This window comes from Scyliorhinus torazame, chromosome 3 (assembly GCF_047496885.1).
Source record: "Scyliorhinus torazame isolate Kashiwa2021f chromosome 3, sScyTor2.1, whole genome shotgun sequence".
In the NCBI taxonomy this organism is placed as follows: domain Eukaryota; kingdom Metazoa; phylum Chordata; class Chondrichthyes; order Carcharhiniformes; family Scyliorhinidae; genus Scyliorhinus; species Scyliorhinus torazame.
The window spans coordinates 15,693,208-15,712,440 of record NC_092709.1 but is presented as its reverse complement, the minus strand read 5'-3'; the positions used below and the strand labels follow the sequence as shown (position 1 = coordinate 15,712,440).

Genomic DNA, 19,233 nt, shown 5'->3' with positions numbered 1-19,233 from the left:
ACACAGCTTGCTGGCATCTTCAAAAAGCCGCAAACTGACTTTGCTCTGGCCCTGCTCACCTTATTAGCTGGGTGAGGCCCCCACCTTTACTGACGTGCTACTCTGATATCTCCCTAACATCCAGATCACTGAATGAAAAGGTAACAGGAACAGTCGCAATTCCCATGGGTGGCCAAGTCTCACCTGCCCACCTCCTTCCAGATGTGAGGAATTGCCTTTGCCTCATTGGAATTCTTCTATCTGTGGCTTCCGGGTGGCGGGAGATTCCTGCGACTTGCAAATTTCTGCCTCTCAGTTGCAGTCCCCGCTCATCCCTTCCAGGGAGGAATTTCACCTCAGGCTCCAAAGAACTCAGGCTAATGGATGCTTTTTAATCTCACGCATTGACCTCCAGCTGTGCCTTGACTTCATCTGAGGATTTTGTGTTAAAGAAAGACTTGAAATCAATGGCAATGACATTTGGATACATCATATTACTGAGAATTTAGTACTGCGCTTTCATGAACTCAAGACATCCCAAGAAGCTTTCCGTCTAAGGAGATAACTCTGAAGTGCAATCACCATTATAATGTAGGAAACACAGCAACTGATTTAAGCACACAGTTCTGATCAGTAAAGTAGGTTTTCTGCTCGACGTGTTACTCTGATGTCCCCTCTCATTTGCCTCCTCTCAAGGTGTTCCAGCATTGATTGATCTCTTTTTGACATTGGCGAATGGCTTTGGGGCCTTACTCTGTACAAGGATTAATTTCCTTCGCACCTCGATGAGAGTGTAGTCATCAGGGGCAGGCTTGACTTTAGCACTATATCGTTCCTGCCTGATGCCCTCCCACTCACCATGGACAATCAATAAGTCATCAGGTGAATGTGAAACAATTAAATGCTGCTAAAGAGGAGGCTTTACTTTCCATCTAATGCGTAATAGTAAATAAAAGCAGTCTTACATTCTATTCAATGAACTTTGTATTTAGCAATTGGATTCGATCCTTAGACATAGACATCAAGAGACATGAAAGGCAGACAAAGAACATGCTTGTGTCTGTTTTCTGCAGCTAGATTTTCCTGGACAGATCACCAGCCTGAAGCCAGAGGGTGTAGTTTGAGAGTCATAGAATTTACAGTGCAGAAGGAGGCGCTTGGAAAGAGCACCCCACTGAAGCCCAGGTCTCCACCCTATCCCTGTACCCAGTAACCCCACTTAAACGTTTTGGTAACGAAGGGCAATTTAGCATGGCCAATCCACCTAACCCGCACATCACATCTCCCTAGGAGGGAGAACACAGCAGTACACCTTGCAACAGCAAATGTCTACGATGCCCGCACTGCAACTGACAACATCTTACCCAAAAAGGAATGCATTCTCCCACCTGAAGAGTCACAACAGATGAGCAGTCCGTACAAAGTCTAAGAGAGAGAGAGAGATTGCGGTTGGGCAGGTTTATATTTGCTCCTCATGTGTTAAAGAGATGATAGATAGGGCAGCACGGTGGCGCAGTGGTTAGCCCTGCTGCCTCACGGCGCCGAGGTCCAGGGTTCGATCCCAGCTCTGGGCCGCTGTCCGTGTGGAGTTTGCACATTCTCCCCGTGTTTGCGTGGGTTTCGCCCGAACAGCCCAAAGATATGCAAGGTAGGTGGAGTGGCCACGCTAAATTGCCCCTTCATTGGAAACAATGAATTAGGTACTCTAAATTTATTTTTAAAAAAGACAAAAAAAGATGATAGATGCATGTTGACAATTAAAATTTTGTTTTTTAAAAAGATGCAAATATATTTTATATTTGCAAGTTTGTGAAAGCAAACACCTAATATGCCAGCAAGATTCTTAAGAAGTTTCAATTGGAGCGGCACGGTAGCCCCGTGGTTAGCACTGTTGCTTCACAGCGCCAGGGACCCAGGTTCGATTCCCAGCTTGGGTCACTGTCAGTGCGGAGTCTGCACGTTCTCCCCATGTCTGCGTCGGTTTCCTCCGGGTGCTCCAGTTTCCTCCCACAAGTCCCGAAAGACATGCTTGTTGGGTGAATTGGACATTCTGAATTCTCAATCAGTGTACCGAACAGGCACCGGAATGTGGCGACGGAGGATTTTCACAGTAACTTCAATGCGGTGTCAATGTAAGCCTACTTGTGACACTAATAAAGATTATTATTAAGCACAACAGCCATAAAGAGAATGAGGATGTGACTTGTATTCCAGTGTGAAATATATCTAACCTTTATGGTAGTACATGGCTTACATTAATTGAACCTGCAAAAAGTTTGCTGTAATTATAGTTTTGCGCAACTGACAGTGGAATTTGACTTCTTCCTGTTGGGTTAGGTTGCTTCGGATAACATAGGCTGCTACTTGATGCAGTCTTAACTAAAGGATGCTCCAGACTCTGAAATGAGCTCAGCGTGTTTATTGAACTATTAACACAGTTCTCAAATGAGTTCGACTCTCTGCTAATCTAACTGCAGTAACTCAGTCTAACTGTACCAGCTTGCTCTAAGCCACGTGCTAGGGTGTGATGCTGCTGATCAACCCTGTCTAACTCTCTAGATGTCTATCTGTGGAAAGAGGCAGGGTGTGAGTGCCTCACCCCTTTTATAGTGTTCATGTCATGCCCCCTTGTGGTGATGCCACCTCTGAGTGTCCTGACTGCCCATTGGTTGTGTCCTATTCTGAGTGTTCATTGGTTGCATGTTTGCATATCGTGACACTTCTCAGGGCTCAAATTGAAATGAACGGGTGATCATTTCTTCTCGCAATTGCTCCTTGAAGTCATGAACGGTGATCACCTGTTGTTCATTCGCCCCTTGGACCTACTCCAAAATGCTTTTCATTGTGGTTGGTGGGTTTATGCATGACAATGAATCACAATGGGTGCGCTCCCATGTAACCTTACCAGTTAATGTTGAAACAGTTCAGATTTAGGAGTTCAAAAATATTGGAACAAAAAGAGAACCTTTTTCTGCATTAACCTCAGATATCATAAACCGCGTTGCAACCAGTGGCGAACACTTGCTGCGTAGCCACTATTGTACCGTGGAAAATTTCTGCTCAGCCGGGTCCGGCACCAGCGATGAAAAAATCGAGGGAGAAATATTGGTGAGGACACCACCCCAACTCTCCTTTGTGCAGTGCTGTGGCATTTTTTTTTTGAACATCCAACTGAGTTAGCAGACAGGCTCCTGGTTTAATGTCTCCTCCAACAGTGCAGCACTCCATTGTCGTGTTAGTGAGCTGGTGTGCTGAAGACTGTGGAGTGACATGAACGAGTAGCTCCGAGAGGTAAGGTGCCACTGACTGAGCCACAGTCATGCCCTGAAAAGCCATAGAATTTACAGTGCAGAAGGAGGCCATTAATCCCAACGAGTCTGCAGCGGCCCTTGGAAACAGCACCCTTCTTAAGCCCCACACCAACACCCTATCCCCGTAACCCAGTAACCCCACCTAACCTTTTTGGACACTAAGGGCAATTTAGAATAGCCAATCCACCTAACCATTTGATTTGATTTGATTTGATTTGATTTGATTTATTATTGTCACATGTATTATTATACAGTGAAAAATATTGCTTCTTGCATTCTGTCCAAACAATGCATACCGTACATAGGGAAGGAAGGAGAGACTGCAGAATATAATGTTACAGTTATAGCAAGGTGTAGAGAAAAGATCAACTCAATACCAGCACATCTTTGGACTGTGGGAGGAAACCGGAGCACCCGGAGGAAAGCCACGCACACAGGGGGAGAACGTGCAGACTCCACACAGACAGTGACCCAAGCCGGGAATCCCAAGCCTGGGACCCTAGAGCTGTGAAACAACTGTGCTAACCACTATGCTACCGTGCTGCCTAGACACATCCCACTTCCCTTCCACCCCCATCCCTATTTTCCAGGTCCAGTCTCAGGTGCGAGGTATGATGGAGTCACGTCTTACAGATGTTTGACTGAAGCACTTCACAAAGCTTTTACTTTTTACTTTAACAGGGGCAATCTTTGATGAAACTGCCAAGAAGGATGATGAAGTGTTTCGACTGGCTGTAACTGACCTCAACACCAACGAGGAAATTTTACAGACGGAGAAAATTACATTTTCTGTGACATTTGTGGACAGCAACAACCCTTTCCAGGTGGTCCAGGAAGGTAGGAATCAATTACCAAATGTTTGGCTGCGCTGAAGTTTACCTTGCAATGACTCGCAATGTCATTACCTTACAATGTGTGTTGCATTGCTGCTTCGGGCAACCATTGCAATAAATAAGAAGTGATTTCCTTTCTTGTCTCAAGATTCCAGTGGAAAAATGTTAACCCTCCAAATATTGAATTGATTTGCATGACAGATGATTGGTTCATTTGAAAGCTTCAGTAAGATGCATTCTGAAAACTCTCAATGCTTGTTTTTGATAAACTGTACCCAACTTTGCAGTGGAATTGGCTGAAGTAAGGGAAGGACTCACCTGACTTTGAGCAGCCCATTAACCTCAGTTAGATGTAAAATTGGTTTGATTCACACCATTGCTTCAGTTTCCCTGAAGTGGGTTGGGCTAAAATTGCTCCTGAGTCATTGTGATTTGTTCTCCAGTGGTATTGGTGCTTCTAGGTTGGACTCTGACCCATGTTAACCCTGCTGCGATGGTGTGGTTTTGTTTTTTAATCTTCATACTTTGACTGCAACCTACATTAAAGAAGAGATTTTTATTGGACAAGGGTATTGTAAATGAAATTTTACAATGAAAACCTTAATTCCCTTGGCGGTTCCTCATCATATGCGTGTGATTCACAATGCCAGTTTCGCCCACAAAAGGGTAAATTGAAAACTCCCTCCTCCAGTGTTTCATTACACGATCATCGACGGAACATGATTTTAGTAACTCAAATTCTGCTACTCTGAGATTGTGTGACTTCCCCTGGGATTTCCGAGGTGGCACGTGCAAGGGAGCAGGCGTGGGACAGAGCCAGTAGCCGGATTTCCACCAGGAACGAAACGCAATTTATACTTTTATTGGAACTCTTCTGTCCCGTAACTGCTGGTGATAGCTGGTTTGGGTTAGACAGGGGAAGCTGTCACTGCTCCCCACATACTGCCCTGCCCCCCGCACCCCACTACCCCCAAACTCAGGCCTCTGATTAGAATGACAGATCAAAGCTGGGTGATATAGTATGAAGCATATGTTCATGACTGCAGGATCCAAAAGCGAATTGGTCGAAAATCAGAATTGGATACCTTTGCTTCTTGGATGCTGAGGAACAATTGCCATTTTCTGGACTAAGATGGAATGGATTTTCGTCAACAATCACTTGGTAGTAACTTGAATGTTGCTGAAAAGAGGGACGTGTTGTGGAAGCTTTTCATCTTCAACTCATCAGGTCGAATGCAAGAATACCAAACTGTGAACAATCACAGTTGATCATTTGAAATTTGACATTCTTGCCTTTAATCAGATGAGTGCAAGACAAAAAGCTTTGATAACACTCACACCTCTGTTTTATGCAAGAGTTTTTATAGGAAGGGGTATCGAAGGATGTGAGGTATTGGCAGGAACATGCAATCGAGCTGCAGATAGCCAAAATGGATGGAAGGACAGATCTGAGGTGCTGAATAGCCTGTTCCTGTTCCCAAGGTCACAGCAGTGCATGCGTCCAAAAGGTGCACACCTCCCTGCATGTCAAATTGCCAGGGTTGAGAAAATGCTGCGAAACTTCAATTTCTCCCAAAGTCGAGAGGGGATCAAACCAACTGCAGAGGGAGGGTAAGTATATGAATAATCCTCAGATGCTGGGGGATGGTGATTCCGTCAGAGCCTACCTGACTCGGTCATGGAACTGAAACCCGGTTCGCATGTGTAGACGGGTGGGGGAGAAGGGTAAACCTTTTGGTTCCATCCACCATGGGAGTTGTCATGTCGGAACATTTGGCAGACCATTTAAAGATCTGTTGACCCTGGGCAGGATTCTCTAGTCCATCCTTGGTTGCATTTGTTAAGGTGCTGGCAAGTCATCTTCTAGAACTGCTGCAGTCCCTGTGATGTGGATATTTCCCCAATGTTGTTCGTTGGGGAGTTCCAGGACTTTGGACCAGCGACGATGAAGCAACTTTTCCAACCCAGGATTGTGGCTGACTCAGAGGTGGTGGTGTTCTTTATATTATGCTAATGCCTCTCATTTCGTTATATTAACTTATGTTCTGCTCTATTATCTCATTTTAAACATCATCTCATTACACTGTCTCATTTAATCTCATATTGCAACCATTCTGAATTTATTTAAAGGTCATTAATAAAACAGTTTCAGGTAATGTGTTACATTTTTTTAAACCTAAATATTTACTGAGTAAAGTGTCGAGGCTTTAAGCCAACACGCCTTGCACATAACCCGTTGATTCACCCATAAGAGCAACTGACGTTGACCTCTCAAACTGTACACACTCTGGCACGTCACCTTGACGGCCAACGCTGTGGCTCAAAATGTTTTGTTGGGCGAAATTGTAAGAATTGTGATTCTACTGGTGGCCCCCTTCTCACTGAGCATAGTGACAGCTCCCCATTTGGTGGTGTTTTCGAAGTAACTGGGTCAAAGGATTTCAAACAAGTATGTTTTCCACCAGCGAGTCCTGCTGCTTGAAATGCCCCGGGCCACAGCAACACTGAGCCAATGATCAGCACGTTCAGCAAATATGTGATATTTAACAAAGCTGTACTTTCTGATGATTTCCACAGGCCACAGCGAGGGCAATTAGTTCCACCTCTAATTATTTCACTTCTTTTTTTTAACCTTAAAGAGTTGGGAGAGATCAGGGGCTGAATTCTCCGCAGCCCCGCTCCGAAATCACGTTCGCCGCAGGGGCGGAGAATCCAATTTCACGCCAAAATCGGGCCTGGCGCCGGTCCTGCCATTCTCCGGGGCCCGAGAATCAGCATGATCGCGGAGTACGCCGCATGACTGGGGGCCCATTGACAGAGACCAGCCCAGCTATCCTCCGCTCCCAACCTGCCGAGTTCCCGACGACATGGAACTGACCTGGTATTGCCGGTCGGTATGCTCGCGTGGCGGCTGTGGACTCAATCCACGGCCGCCTTGGCGGGGGGCGCGGGGATCGGACACTGGGGGTTATAGGCCTTATAGGCGGCCGGGGTTAATATCCGCGTAGTCAGATCCTCGGGCGGGCGGCCGATCGGGGGGCTCTAATTCCTACCTCCGTGACCTGAGTCATCATGGCGCTCGGCGCGGCCGCTGGTGGCTGCCGCCGTGCGCATGCGCAGACTCAAAACTGGAAGTGAGGGGGGCCCGTACCCGCAGCTAATGTTGCGTGAATTACTCTGGGTCTCTGCAAGCCCCCTGAAGGTCATTAAATCTGCTCCACCTTTTCCCAGGAATCTCCAGAGTAAAACTCCAGCATTTTTACGATGGAGTGGGGACATAGTCCTATTGTGGGAGAATCCAGCCCAAGATTACTCTTTGGATCACCTGTCTTGGCGTCAACGATTGCTGTTTTGAAAGTGAATTCTGAAGCCATGCAATACATTAAGCTACTTCGCAGTACTTACCAGACTCCTATCTGAGCACCCAACATCTTCAGTTGACATACCTCTTCCACCACAGGGTTATTGGCCGAGTTGACCTGCTTCTTTGCACTTGGCTTCACTGCCTCTGGTAAAATTGAGGCGTTTTGGGAAATATTGCTCACCCTCTGAGCACCAGCAGCACTGCCTGCAAATAGTAAGGCCCCCTTGACCAAGAGGACTAGGCAGCCAGTGGGAAGTAACAGTCCAACTGGTCAAACTGGCCGGGCGGAGATCCACAGGGTACGGACCCCAGGAGAGAGTAAGTACTCCAGGGACGGAGCAGGAAGTCTGAGGGAGGAGGGTGTCCCTTTTCCTTTGAGTTATGGAGGGGTACGTTCTGGGTTTTTTTCCCCCATCTACTTGACTGGGCCTCGATTGTCGTCACACTGGCCTGACGATAAAGCCGCTGCTGCGTGCCGTCGTTCTCCCCAGTGCTCAGTCCTCGGGCTTAATTGGCAGAATTGGCCTTGATGACTCCATTCGGTTGGCCGGATTCGGGCAGGAAGGTAGTGGGTAAATCCCAGATCCATTTTCACTGTCCCCACCCCATCTCTTGCTTTTCATCAGGCAGCCAGGCAGAGGGCGAGTTTAGTCAAGCTCAGTCTGTCATTCCACCCCCCCCCCCCCCCCCCCCCCCCCCCGGGCCTGGTCTGGTGCATCCAGACTGCACAGAAATGAAAGAGACTTCTTTAATCTCAAACGTGCAAGGACTGTGGAAGCCAAAGCCTTAGTGGTCTTCGCAGTCAATGCTGGAATCATAGATGTGTTGGCGCCACTTGACGTTATATTGTGGGCAACATCTCATTTTCTGTTTAGGCCCATGCCTCACGTGTTCTTGCCCAGATACCATGAATTTTCAGATGTTTTAACGCGACGGTTAGCCTGAATCCTTCAGCTGCATTTGAAGCAAAATAATTGGAAAATAATTCCTAAAATAGAAATCAACCGGAATGCGGCAGGGCAGATCGTTGCGACTTTGATCACAAACGGAATGATGGTGAAACGAGTAGCTGTTTTACATCTATCGACTTTTATTTTCATTGACGTTTCAGTATTCCCACAGATTTGTTTTTATTGATGCGTCCATGATTGAGAATGATGTTGAACATGGTTAAGGTGGGGCCTTAATGAGTCAGCATGTGCATCCACTGAAGGTTTGCATCTCAATTTGGCCTAATTGCTTTGTGCCCACTCCTTTCTCCAGACATAATGCATATGGAAAGAATTAGATGTTGACTTGCGTTTGGTTTCAAATCCTTCCCTGGTCTTGCCCCTGCTCTCTATCTCTGTACCTCTTTCAGCCCCCTAACTCTCTGGGATATCTGTGCTTCTCTAATTCTGGCCTCTTTTACATTCCCAATTTTACCGACTCTAACATTGACGGCCATACCTTCAGCAGCCGGGCCCTAAACTCTGGAATTCCTTCCCTAAACCTCTCTGACTGACTGGGCAGAATTTAATTCTCTCCCCATCTCATCCCCCCTGCCGGTGGAGGGAGTTGATGGTGAGTTTGATCGGGCAGGATGGGGGACACCTCTCTGTAGATGTAAGATTAGGCCCAAGCTGAGGCTTGCAGGTATCCTTCCCACCTGGATGCCAATTCAGGTTCTTAAGTGGGCAATCAAAACCCATTGAAGGGCCTCGTCCCGTCACAGCTGGTGTCCATCCAGCAGTGGACAGGGGTCTCTACATGTGGGGGGATCAAGAAGCAAACTCCTGGTGAAGGCTCAAGTGTATTACCAGCAGCAGCCACCACACCTGGTGGCACTGTTGGTTTTGGAGAGCTGATAGGTTGGCAACACTCGGGATGTGATTTCCACCCAGTTTGGTTTGGGGGGGGGAAGTGCAGCAATTAATTGTCACAGGTGGAGCCAGAAGTCCCCAAGTCAGGTTTCCCACTGCCATTTAGGGACTTACTTGCCTTGGGCATCCCAGAGATTGAGCCAACGGGGGTTCCTCCAGTTTTAGTGGCAGACAATTGGGTCCAATTCCCCCCTCCATCTCTTCTCCTTTAAATGCTCGTTAAAACCTATCTCTTTGATGAAGCAGTTAACAACTTGCCCTAATATGTCTTTCAGTGACTCAGAGCCATTTTGAAGATCTAACTCCTCTGCAATCGCCTTGGGATGTTTCATTACTATAAAGGTGCTATATAAATGTAGATTTTGATGTCACGATTCATTTGATTCGAATGCTGAAAGGATTCTAGCTCCCTGGTGTGTCTGACAGTTTTTTTTGCCGTGAAACAGAATGGAAGGATTGTGGATGTCTTTGTGCGGCGTTATTGGCGATTAGCACACTTTACAGTACTGAAGATCATTTATTTTTGCTCTTTGAATGATGGATACGCCTGGCGTTTTCTCATCATCTCCCACTAGACTTTTCACACATCCGACAAAGCAGGCAATGTATCTGCGAAGGCTGGCTGGCAAATGAAAATGGAAAAAAATGCCATTCTGTTTATTAAAAAAAAGCACAGGAGCAGGACCAACACAAAATGTATTGTTGTTCAAGCCCCTTTCTATAATTGGAAACAAATGTTTAGCATTTGAAAGCCTGGAATTTTGGAGATGCATTTATGCATGGAGTCTCTTTGGCAAACAACGAATGAGCTATCTCTTAATACTGGTAATAAATTTTAATTGCGATCGCGCCAAGCCACCAATCAATGCTGATTAAATCCTGCTTATTGATCACAATTACAGTCCTGCCCTATTGTACTTTAAAGGTCAACCAAAAATATCTTGAACGGTGATTGATTTATTTTTTATATAGGCCACATTTAGAAAGTCCATTAAATCTGAATTTGAGCTTTATTAAGAAGACATTACCCCCCCCCCCCATATCCTCACGGTCATGAAACCAACTTCATCACATCAATTGTCTCCATGCCTATCAACTGGAACCCTCCTCCATCCCACGACCATCTCAAGATTATTTCATCACTGCTGAAAAGGGCGACGTACTTCTGAAGCTTTACATCCTGCACTGATCAGGGAAAACACAAGAACGCCAAGTTTAAAAAAAAAATTATGTCAATTTATGATGCAGTGGAAAAGGGTGCACCCTGACAATAGTACTTCATCCAATCATAGTCCACTTGCTCACCAATCAACACCCTTTTATCTTCTGCAGTCTCAGTTATTGTGGTAGTTAGAAATTTGGCATTTTTGTGTTTGTCCCTAATCGTAGAATCGTAGAATCCCTACAGGGCAGAAGGAGGCCATTCGGTCCATCGAGTCTGCACCACCCCTCCGAAAGAGCACCCTAACCTAAAACCACTCCCCCGCCCTATCCCTGTAACTGCCACCTTTGGACCCTAAGGGGCAATTTAGCATGACCAATCCACCTAATCTGCACATCTTTGGACTGTGGGAGGAAACCCGAACACCCAGAGGAAACCCACGCAGACAAGGCGAGAATGTGCAAACTCCGCACAGTCACCCAAGGCCGGATTTGAAACCGTGCCCCTGGCGCTGTGAGGCAGCAGTGCTAACCTCTATGCCACTGTGTCACCCATGAGCGAAAGATAAAAAGCTTTGGCGACATGTCTCTCTTTTCAGCAATATTTCAAGCTCTGTACTATCAAGCGAGTGTTCTGTTACTCTCTTAGTTGTCCCTCCCGTCCACCACTCTCTGTTAACTTTAGCCTGTGAAAATCTCTGCTGCCTGTACCGACACTGTCACAAGTCTCACTTGCCCATCACTCATGTCCTTGCTGATCTACATTGGCTCCTGCTCCCCTAACACCACAGATTTAAAATTGCCATGAAACACAATGTGTTCATCCAGGAGTATTCAATATTTAGGAAGGACAGATGAAAAGGGAAAGATGGTGGAGTCGATTTGCTAGATATTAACACAATTATGAGGAAGGCTTTTAGCTCCGACAATGTGGAATAATTATGGGTAGAGCTGGGAAGTACCAAGGTGGTTGGATTAAAACCCCGAAACTGTAGTGGTGATGTTGGGAATGACATCAAACAAGAAATTAGAGATATGTACAATAAAGTAACATCTGTAATTATGGATGACTTTAATCTGCATATAGTTTTGGGCAAATCAAATTAGTAACAATATCATAGAGGTGGAATTCCTGGAGTGTATACGGGATGGTTTTCTGGACGAATACGTTGAGGAATCAACTCAAGAACAGGCCATCATAGACTGTATATTGTGTTATGAGAAAGGAATAAATGGCAATCTAGTTAGGCAAGGTCCCTTAGGGATGATCGGCCATAATTTGTTTTATAAATTTAAAGTACCCAATTAATTTTTTTGCCCATTAAGGGGCATCACTAAGGAGAGCGTGGCCAATCCACCTAATCTGCATATCTTTGGGTTCTGGGGGTGAGACCCACGCAGACGCAGGGAGAATGTGGAAACTCCACACGGAATGTGACCCAGGGCAGGGATCGAATACGAGTCCTCAGCGCCGTGAAACAGCAGTGCTAACCACTGCGCCACCGTGCCATGCCGCCTGATCAGCCGTAATATGTTAGAATTCTTCATCAAGATAGAGAGTGACATAGTTGATTCTGAGGCTACGGTCCTGAATCTAAATAAAGAAAACTCCGATGGTGTGGGACACACGTTAGCTATGATGGATTGGGGACTGTAACTTAAGGGGATGACAGTGGATAGGCAATGCCAAATATTCAAAAGAGCGCATGGGTGAACTGCCACAATTTTTCATTCCTGTCTGACACAAAAATAAAATGGGAAAGGTGGCCAAACGATGGCTTACAGAGGTAATTAGAGGTAGAATTAAATCCAAGAAATTAGACTGGTGGATTGACCAATCTAAATTGCCCTTAGTGTCTAAGAAAAAAAGGTTAGGTGGGGCAGTAGTCAGGATGTGGGGCAGAAAATAGATCAGGAGATAGAAAAGACATGTAAAAACGGCAATATTACGAAAATCATGGGGGACTTCAATCAGGTGCACTAGGAAAATCAGGTTGGTAGTGGATCCCAAGAGAAAGAATTTGTAGAATGTCTCAGAGATGGTTTTTGGAGCAGCTTGTGATGGAGCCTACTAGGGAACAGGCAATTCTGGATTTGGTGATGTGTATGAGGCAGACTTGATTAGGGAACTTAAGGTGAAGGAACCCTTAGGGAGCAGTGACCACAATATGATAGAATTTACCCTGCAGTTTGAGAGGGAGAAGCTGCAATCAGATGTAACGGTATTACAATTAAATAAAGGTAACTACAAAGACAGGAGGGAGGAACTGGCCAGAGTTGATTGGAAAAGGAGCCCAGCAGGGAAGACGGTGGAACAGCAATGGCAGGAGTTTTGGGGGGTTATTCGGGAGGCACAACAGAAATTCATCCCAAGGTGGAGGAAACATGCTAAGGGGAGGACGAGGCATCCATGGCTGACGAGGGAAGTCAAGGACAGCATAAAAGAAAAAGAAAAAGCATACAAAGTGGCGAGAATTAGTGGGAAGCCAGAGGATTGGCAAGCCTTTAAAAGCGAGCAGAGGGGGAGAAGATGATAAGAAAAAGGAAGATAGGAAGAGGTTTTTTTCAATATATAAAAGGAAAATGTGGCTGGGGAAGTAATAATAGGAAACAAAGAAATGGCAGAGGAACTGAATAGTTACTTTACATCAGTCTTCACGGTGGAAGACACCAGTGGGATGCCAGAGCTCCAGGAGAATCAGGGGGCAGAGGGAGGTGCAGTAACCATCACTAAGGAGAGGTTTGGGGGAAACAGAAAGGTCTGAAGATGGAGAAATCACCTGGACTGGATGGACTACACCCCAGGATTCTAAAAGACACAGCTTAGGATAACTAAAGGAGATTGTGGAGGCATTGGTGATGATCTTTCAGGAATCACTGGAGGCAGGAAGGGTCCCAGAGGACTGGAAAGTGGCTAATGTAACACCGCTGTTTAAGAAGGGAGGGAGGCAGCAGATGGGAAATTATAGGCCATTTAGCCTGACTTCGGTCATTGGTAAAATTTTAGTGTCCATTATTAAAGATGAGATCGCGGAGTACTTGGGAGTCCATGATAAAATAGGACTGAGTCAGCATGGGTTCATCAAGGGGAGGTTGTGTCTTACAAATCTGTTAGAGTTCTTTGAGGCAGTAACAAGGAAGTTAGACAAAGGAGAACCAGTGGACGTGATTTATTTAGATTTCGAGAAGGCCTTTGACAAAGTGCCGCACAGGAGACTGTTAAATAAGTTCAGCGCCCATAGTGTTATGGGTATGATCCTGGCATGGATAGAGGATTGGCTGACTGGCAGAAGGCAGAGAGTGAGGATAAAGGGGCCTTTTTCAAGATGGAGCCGATGACTAGTGGTGTGCCACAGGGATCGGTGCTGGGACCACAACTTTTCACAATATACATTAATGATCTGGAAGAAGGAACTGAAGGCACTGTTGCTAAGTTTGCAGATGATACAAAGATACGTAGAGGGACAGGAAGTATTGAGGAAGCAGGCGGGCTGCAGAAGGACTTGGACAGGCTAGCAGAGTGGGAAAAGAAGTGGCAGATGGAATACAATGTGGAAAATTGTGAGATTATGCACTTTGGAAGGAGAAATGGAGGCATAGACTATTTTCTAAATGGGGAGATGCTTAGGAAATCAGAAGCACAAAGGGACTTGGGAGTCCTTGTTCACGATTCTCTGAAGGTTAATGTGCAGGTTCAGTCCGCAGTGAGGAAGGCAAATGCAATGTTAGCATTCATGTCAAGAGGGCTAGAATACAAGACCAGGGATGTGCTTCTGAGGCTGTGTAAGGCTCTGGTCAGACCCCATTTGGAGTATTGTGAGCAGTTTTGGGCCCCGTATCTAAGGAATGATGTGCTGGCATTGGAAACGGTCCAGAGGAGGTTTAGAAGAATGATCCCTGCAATGAAGAACTTGTCATATGAGGAATGGTTGAGGACTCTGGGTCTGTACTCGTTAGAGTTTAGATAGATGAGGGGGACCTTATTGAAACTTACAGGATACTGCGAGACCTGGATAGAGTGGACGTAGAGAGGATGTTTCCGCTTGTAGGAAAAACTAGAACCAGAGGACACAATCTCAGACTAAAGGGACGATCCTTTAAAACAGAGATGAGGAGGCATTTCTTCAGCCAGAAGGTTGTGAATCTGTGGAACTCTGCTGCAGAAGGCTGTGGAGGCCAAATCACTGAGTGTCTTTAAGACAGAGATAGATAAGTTTTTGATCAATAAGGGGATCAGAGGTTATGGGGAGAAGGCAGGAGAATGGGGATGAGAAAAATATTAGCCATGATTGAATGGCGGAGCAGACTCGATGGGCTGAGTGGCCTAATTCTGCTCCTATGTCTTATGGTCTTATGGTAACGAGGATAAGGTGGATATGTGGGCTTGGGTAGAATGCTCTTTCTAAGGGCCGGTGCAGACTCGATGGGCCGAATGGCCTCCTTCTGCACTGTCAATTCTATGATTCTATTCTATGACGAGGCATAGAAATGAGCCAGAAAAAACAACAGACCCTGAGGATTGGGAGCAGTTTAGAATGCAGCAAAATAGGACAAAGGCACTGATTACAAAGGGGAAAATAAAGTACGAAAGTTATCTTACGAAAACATACACTGACAGTATTCTATAGATATTGAAGTGAAAAAGATTGGTGAAGACAACTGTAGGTCACCTACAGTCAGAAACAGGAGAATCTATAATGGGATGAACAAAGAAATGGCTGACCAACTAAATATGTACTTTGGTTCTGTCTTCACAAAGGAGGACACAAATAACCAGAAATGTTGGGGAACACGAGTTGGAATTTTCCATTAGCCTCCATTCCGATCAGCAATCCCGATCTGGCGGAGAATGGAGCAACCCCCCGGGAGTCAAACTCCGACCCAACCGCCGATGGCAGCACGCTACCTGCCTCACACCAGCGGGAACATAAATCTGGGGCGACATTCTCCGACCCCCCCGCCGGGTCGGAGAATCGCCGGGGCTGGCGTGAATCCCGCCCCTGCCGGTTGCCGAAGTCTCCGGCACCGGATATTCGCCGGGGGCGGGAATCGCGCCGCGCCGGTTGGCGGGCCCCCCTGCTCGATTCTCCGGCCCGGATGGGCCGAAGTCGCGCCGATAAATTGCCTGTCCCGCCGGCGTACATTAAATCACCTACCTTACCGGCGGGACAAAGCGACGTGGGCGGGCTCCGGGGTCCTGGGGGGGGCGCGGGCCGATCTGGCCCGGGGGGGTGCCCCCACGGTGGCCTGGCCCGCGATCGGGGCCCACCGATCCGCGGGCAGGCCTGTGCCGTGGAGGCACTCTTTCCCTTCCGCCTCCGCCACGGTCTCCACCATGGCGGAGGTGGAAGAGACTCCCTCCACTGCGCATGCGTGGGAAACTGTCAGTGGCCACTGACGCTCCCGCGCATGCGCCGCCTGGAGATGTCATTTCCGCGCCAGCTGGCGGGGCAACAAAGGCCGTTTCCGCCAGCTGGCGGGGCAGAAATTCCTCCGGCGTCGGCCTAGCCCCTGAATGTTGGGGCTCGGCCCCCAAAGATGCGGAGCATTCCGCACCTTTGGGGTGGCGCGATGCCAGTCTGATTGGCGCCTTTTTGGGCGCCAGTCGGCGGACATCGCGCCGTTTCCGGAGAATTTCGCCCCTCATTTGAGCATGTATATGTTTGCAATTAACGGGCTTGAAGCCCAAGTCTCTCTCCCCCCCCCCCCCCCCCCCCTCTCTCCACGGAGATGTTCCACCCCCTGATCAGGAACTTTACAGAGCAGGCTTTGGTACGAGATGGTTTCTGCTGTGAAAAAGAAGACATGAAACCACTTAGCTGCTTTTGATGAGGGGAGGAGCTGTCAATCATTTAAAAAAAAATTTTTAAATATAAATTTAGAGTACCCAATTATTTTTTTCCAATTAAGGGGCAATTTAGCGTGGCCAATCCACCTACTCTGCACATTTTTGGGTTGTGGGGGCGAAACCCATGCAGACAAGGGGAGAATGTGCAAACTCCACACGGACAGTAACCCAGAGCCGGGATCGAACCTGGGATCTCAGCGCCGTGAGGCAGCTGTGCTAACCACTAGGCCACTGTGCTGCCCGGAGCTGTCAATCATAGCGAAAGTGTTTATCAACATTGTGGTTCGCATCAAAGCAGGGTAATTGAGATTAATTCAAGCATGAAGGGAAAGGTGAATAAACAGTCCACCAAATGCCCCTGCTGTCAGTCACTGGCTAGTGAAATGTATTGCCTTGTGATATTGAATGGAAGATTTGCATTTCAATGGCTGTCAGGGGATTTGAAGCCCTTTCAAGTTTCATAGCTGCCGACAACACAAAAAAGGCCCATCAGTCCATCATGGCTGCGCAGTCAAAAACAACCCCTTGACCATTCCAGTCCCATTTTCCAACACTTGGCCCACAGCCTTGTCTGCCTTGGCATTGCAAGTACACATCTAAATACTTCTTAAATGCTATGAGTGTCCCTGCTTCCATCACCCTTTCAGGCAGCGAATTCCGGACTCACAACAAGGTTTTCCTCACCTCTAAACCCCAATCCCTTACCTTAAATCTATGCCCCCTGGTCATTGATCCCTCCACCAAGGGGAGAAGCTTCTTTCTGTCTACTCTATGTGTGCCCCTCATAATTTTGCACATCTCAGTCATGCCCCCCCCCCCTCCCTCAGTCCTCTGCTCCAAGGAGAACAACTGCGGCCTATCCAATCTCTCAACATGACTAAAGCTCTCAAGTCAAGGCAACATCCTGTTAAATCTTCCTCTGCACCCTTTCCAATGCTATCACATCCCTCCTATAATGTGAATTCCATAACTGCGCACAATACTCTAGCTGTGGCCTAACCGACATCTTATACAGTTCTAGCATAACCTCCCTGCTCTTAAACTCTGTCCCTCGGCTAATAAAGGCTGGTACACTATACGCCTTCTTAACCATGTTATCCACTGACCCTGGTACCTTCTGAGACTGGTATACCTGGCTGTCGAGGAAGCCTCTGACACTTGTAGAGCTGCTGCTTTCAAGGCTTTTGTCTGAGGCAATGGATGGTAGAAAAGGGTAAGTGAAAATGCAGTGGTTTTACAAAGTACTGCTTGGACTGCTCTTCCGCTTTCAAGCTGGTGTGACTGATGGGAGGGTCTGATGGGGGTGACTGATTGGGGTCTCTGATGGGGGCCTCAGATGGGGGTCTCTGATGGGGTGACTGATGAGGCAACATGGGGACGACTGATCTGTCATCTCTGATGTTGATGACAGATTGAGGGGCCTCTGAATGGGGTCAGTTATTTGAGGGTCGTGGGGGGGGGGGGGGGGTGGGGGTTGTGTTACTCTCATAGGTGGGTGCTGTGGAGTGGGGTGACCCATTATTCCCATGATGGGGGGGTGGGGTGGAAGATGACTCTCCTTGTCAGTGGGCAGGGGAGGGGAAGGATTAGCGTTAGGGAAGGAGAGATGCCGCCGGGCCTCGGGATGGGGCCACTCATTCAAAATGGCGGCCCGATACTGAGATTCCAAGGGAATCCAGCAAGCTGTCTACCATGCATATATTTGCATCGTTGAGAAGAGAGACGTGCACCTGGGACCCTGTTCCTAACGCCATTGGAGATTAATCCTGATTCTCTCCTGCCGGGGGCACTTGGGCTCAAGAAAGGGGAATTACGACCAATGTTTAACGGGAGGGAGGAACTGAAGGAAATCAATATTAGTAGGGAATCGACAGGACTGAATGCCAATAAATCCCCAGGATCTGATAATCTACAGTCCATTGTACTTAAAGGAGTGGCCCTTGAAATAGTGGATGCTTTGGTGGTCATCCTCCAAGATTCAATGGACTCTGGAACAGTTCCTGCAGATTGGAGGGTAGCTAATGTAACCCCACTATTTAATACAGTGGGTAGAGAGAAAACACGGAATTATAGACCAGTCAGCCTGACGTCAGTAGTGGGGAAAATGCCAGAGTCCATTAAAGATTTAATATCAGAGCACTTGGAAAACTGTGGAAGGATTGGGGAGGACCAGCACTGAAAGGAACATAATGCTTGACAAACCGATTGCAATCCTGCGAGGCTGTAATTGGTAGAGTTGATGAGGGGGAGCCAATGAATGTCGTTTATTTGGGCTTTCAGAAAGATTTCGGCAAATTCCCACAGAAGAGATCAGCGTGTGAAATTAAAACACCTGGGGTTGGGCGTCGCTTATTGAGATGGATAGAAAACTGGTCGACAGACGGGGAAACAGACGTAGGAATTATAACCGGTCCTTTTCCAAATGGCAGGTAGTGACTAGTGGGGCACCGCAGAGATCAGTGCTGGGACCTCAACTATTCACATTCTTTATATTAATGATTTAGATGAGGGAACTAAATGTAATACCTCTAAATTTGCGGATGACACGAAGCTGGGTCGGAGGGTGAGCTGTGAGGAGGATGCAGAGATGCTTCAGTGTGATTTGGACAAGTTGAGTGAGTGAGCAGATGAATGGCAGGTACCGTATAATGTGGAGAAATGTGAGGCCTTCCACTTTGGTAGCAAAAACAGGAAGGCAGATTATCATCCGAGTGGCCATATATTCAGAGAAGGGAATGTAAAACTAGACCTGGGTGTCCTTGTATATCAGTCTCTGAAAGTAAACATGATGGTGCAGCAGGCAGTGAAGAAGGAAAATGGTAGGTTGGCCTTCATAGCGAGAGGATTCAAGTACAGGAGCAGGAATATTTTGCTG

General features: G+C 47.1%; 1 protein-coding gene across 2 annotated transcripts in view; it reads left to right on the top strand.

Annotated features, from left to right (window-relative positions):
- The window catches only part of grid2 (glutamate receptor, ionotropic, delta 2), a 1,370,357-nt gene that overhangs the window by 236,675 nt on the left and 1,114,449 nt on the right, over positions 1-19,233 (top strand). For both annotated transcript variants that reach the window (XM_072495324.1, XM_072495323.1), the window contains exon 2: positions 3,972-4,127. In XM_072495324.1, the coding sequence (XP_072351425.1) occupies positions 3,972-4,127 (156 nt within the window). The remainder of the gene's footprint in view (positions 1-3,971; positions 4,128-19,233) is intronic.